General features: G+C 39.1%; 1 protein-coding gene across 1 annotated transcript; it reads left to right on the top strand.

The window, feature by feature from the left end:
• The first annotated feature begins 200 nt into the window (after positions 1-200).
• On the top strand, positions 201-1,383 carry LOC141848281 (uncharacterized). The gene is made up of 4 exons (XM_074736330.1): positions 201-753; positions 848-1,039; positions 1,201-1,316; positions 1,378-1,383. The coding sequence occupies exons 1-4, from the start codon at positions 201-203 to the stop codon at positions 1,381-1,383; spliced, it is 867 nt and encodes a 288-aa protein (XP_074592431.1).
• Positions 1,384-1,481: the final 98 nt, after the last annotated feature.

Genomic DNA, 1,481 nt, shown 5'->3' with positions numbered 1-1,481 from the left:
GAAAGCGCATGAGAGTGCTTTATCTTGTCTGATTTCTGATCACGTAGAAGATCAATCTTTTTGGGAGCTGCTTTATCTTGTGCCCCAAGCACATAAGTCCTCTTCGCCGGCCATCGCGAATCAGAGGCCGAAGGCGATCGCCAGCAAGCAGACGCGAGGAATCGCAACGCCGGTGTCAGGTATCAGAATTATCTCCTTCAATGGCATCCGAAAGTAATTTTGTGCAACCTGCAATTCCACGCTTTGATGGTCACTATGACCATTGGAGCATGCTCATGGAAAATTTCTTAAGGTCCAAAGAATATTGGACGGTCGTGATTTCTGGAGTAGAAAAATCAAAAGAAGATGCTGCGCTAACAGAAGAGCAATTGAAAGATCTTAAAGCAAAGAATTATCTCTTCCAAGCTATAGATCGTTCAATTCTGGAAACCATTCTCTGCAAGAATACTGCAAAAGATATCTGGGATTCTATGAAAAAGAAGTACCAAGGCACGACAAGAGCTAAGAGGCAGCAGCTTCAAGCACTTCGTTCAGAGTTTGAAATGCTCCGAATGAAATCAGGAGAATCAGTTTCAGAATATTTTTCAAGAACGATGACAATCGTCAATAAAATGCGGATCCTTGGTGACAAGACAGAGGATGTTCTCATCATCGAAAAAATCCTTCGATCCATGACACCAAAATTTAATTTTGTTGTCTGCGCCATTGAAGAAGCAAATGATGTAAGTACACTTTCAATTGATGAATTACAAGGTTCATTATTGGTTCATGAGCAGAAAATCAATCAATATGAAAAAGAGGAGCAAGCATTGAAGGCTTTATCAGAAAATCACTCTACAAATTATAGAAGTGATAGAGGACGAGGAAGAGGTAGAGGTCGAGGAAGAGGAGGAAGATACAACAACGATCAAGGAAACCAACAACAAAATCAACATCAAGAGAATTATTTTCAAAGAAGAGGACGTGGAGGTTATTATTCAACAACTGATAGAACAAAGTCAGCAGACAAGTCCAATGTTGAATGTTACCGATGTCATAGGTATGGCCATTATAGATCAGAATGTTACACTAATTTGAATAAACAAAATGGAGATCAGACTAACTTTGCAGAAGAAGAAGAAGAAGAAGAAGAAGTGTCTCTTTTGATGGTATGTCACGAGAAAGAGAAAACTCAACGACATGTATGGTATTTAGATACAGGTTGCAGCAACCACATGTGTGGGGAGAAGGATACATTTTCTGACTTAGATGAAACCTTTCGCAGTTCTGTCAAATTTGGCGACAACTCTACAATTTCTGTTATGGGAAAGGGAAAGGTAACCATACAAGCAAAAGGAAATACTACCCATACTATCTCTAATGTTCTTTTTGTGCCAGATTTAAAGACTAATTTGCTTAGTGTGGGTCAACTACAAGAAAAAGGATATGAAATTGCTATTAAAGAAGGAGTTTGTCGCATTCAAGATGCAAAGTTGGGATTA

Source organism: Curcuma longa, chromosome 17 (genome assembly GCF_044706935.1).
Source record: "Curcuma longa cultivar G26 ecotype Majalengka, Jawa Barat chromosome 17, ITB_CL_G26_1.1, whole genome shotgun sequence".
Lineage (NCBI taxonomy): Eukaryota > Viridiplantae > Streptophyta > Magnoliopsida > Zingiberales > Zingiberaceae > Curcuma > Curcuma longa.
The sequence above is the reverse complement of the archived record's forward strand: the minus strand, read 5'-3'. Positions and strand labels throughout refer to the sequence as shown.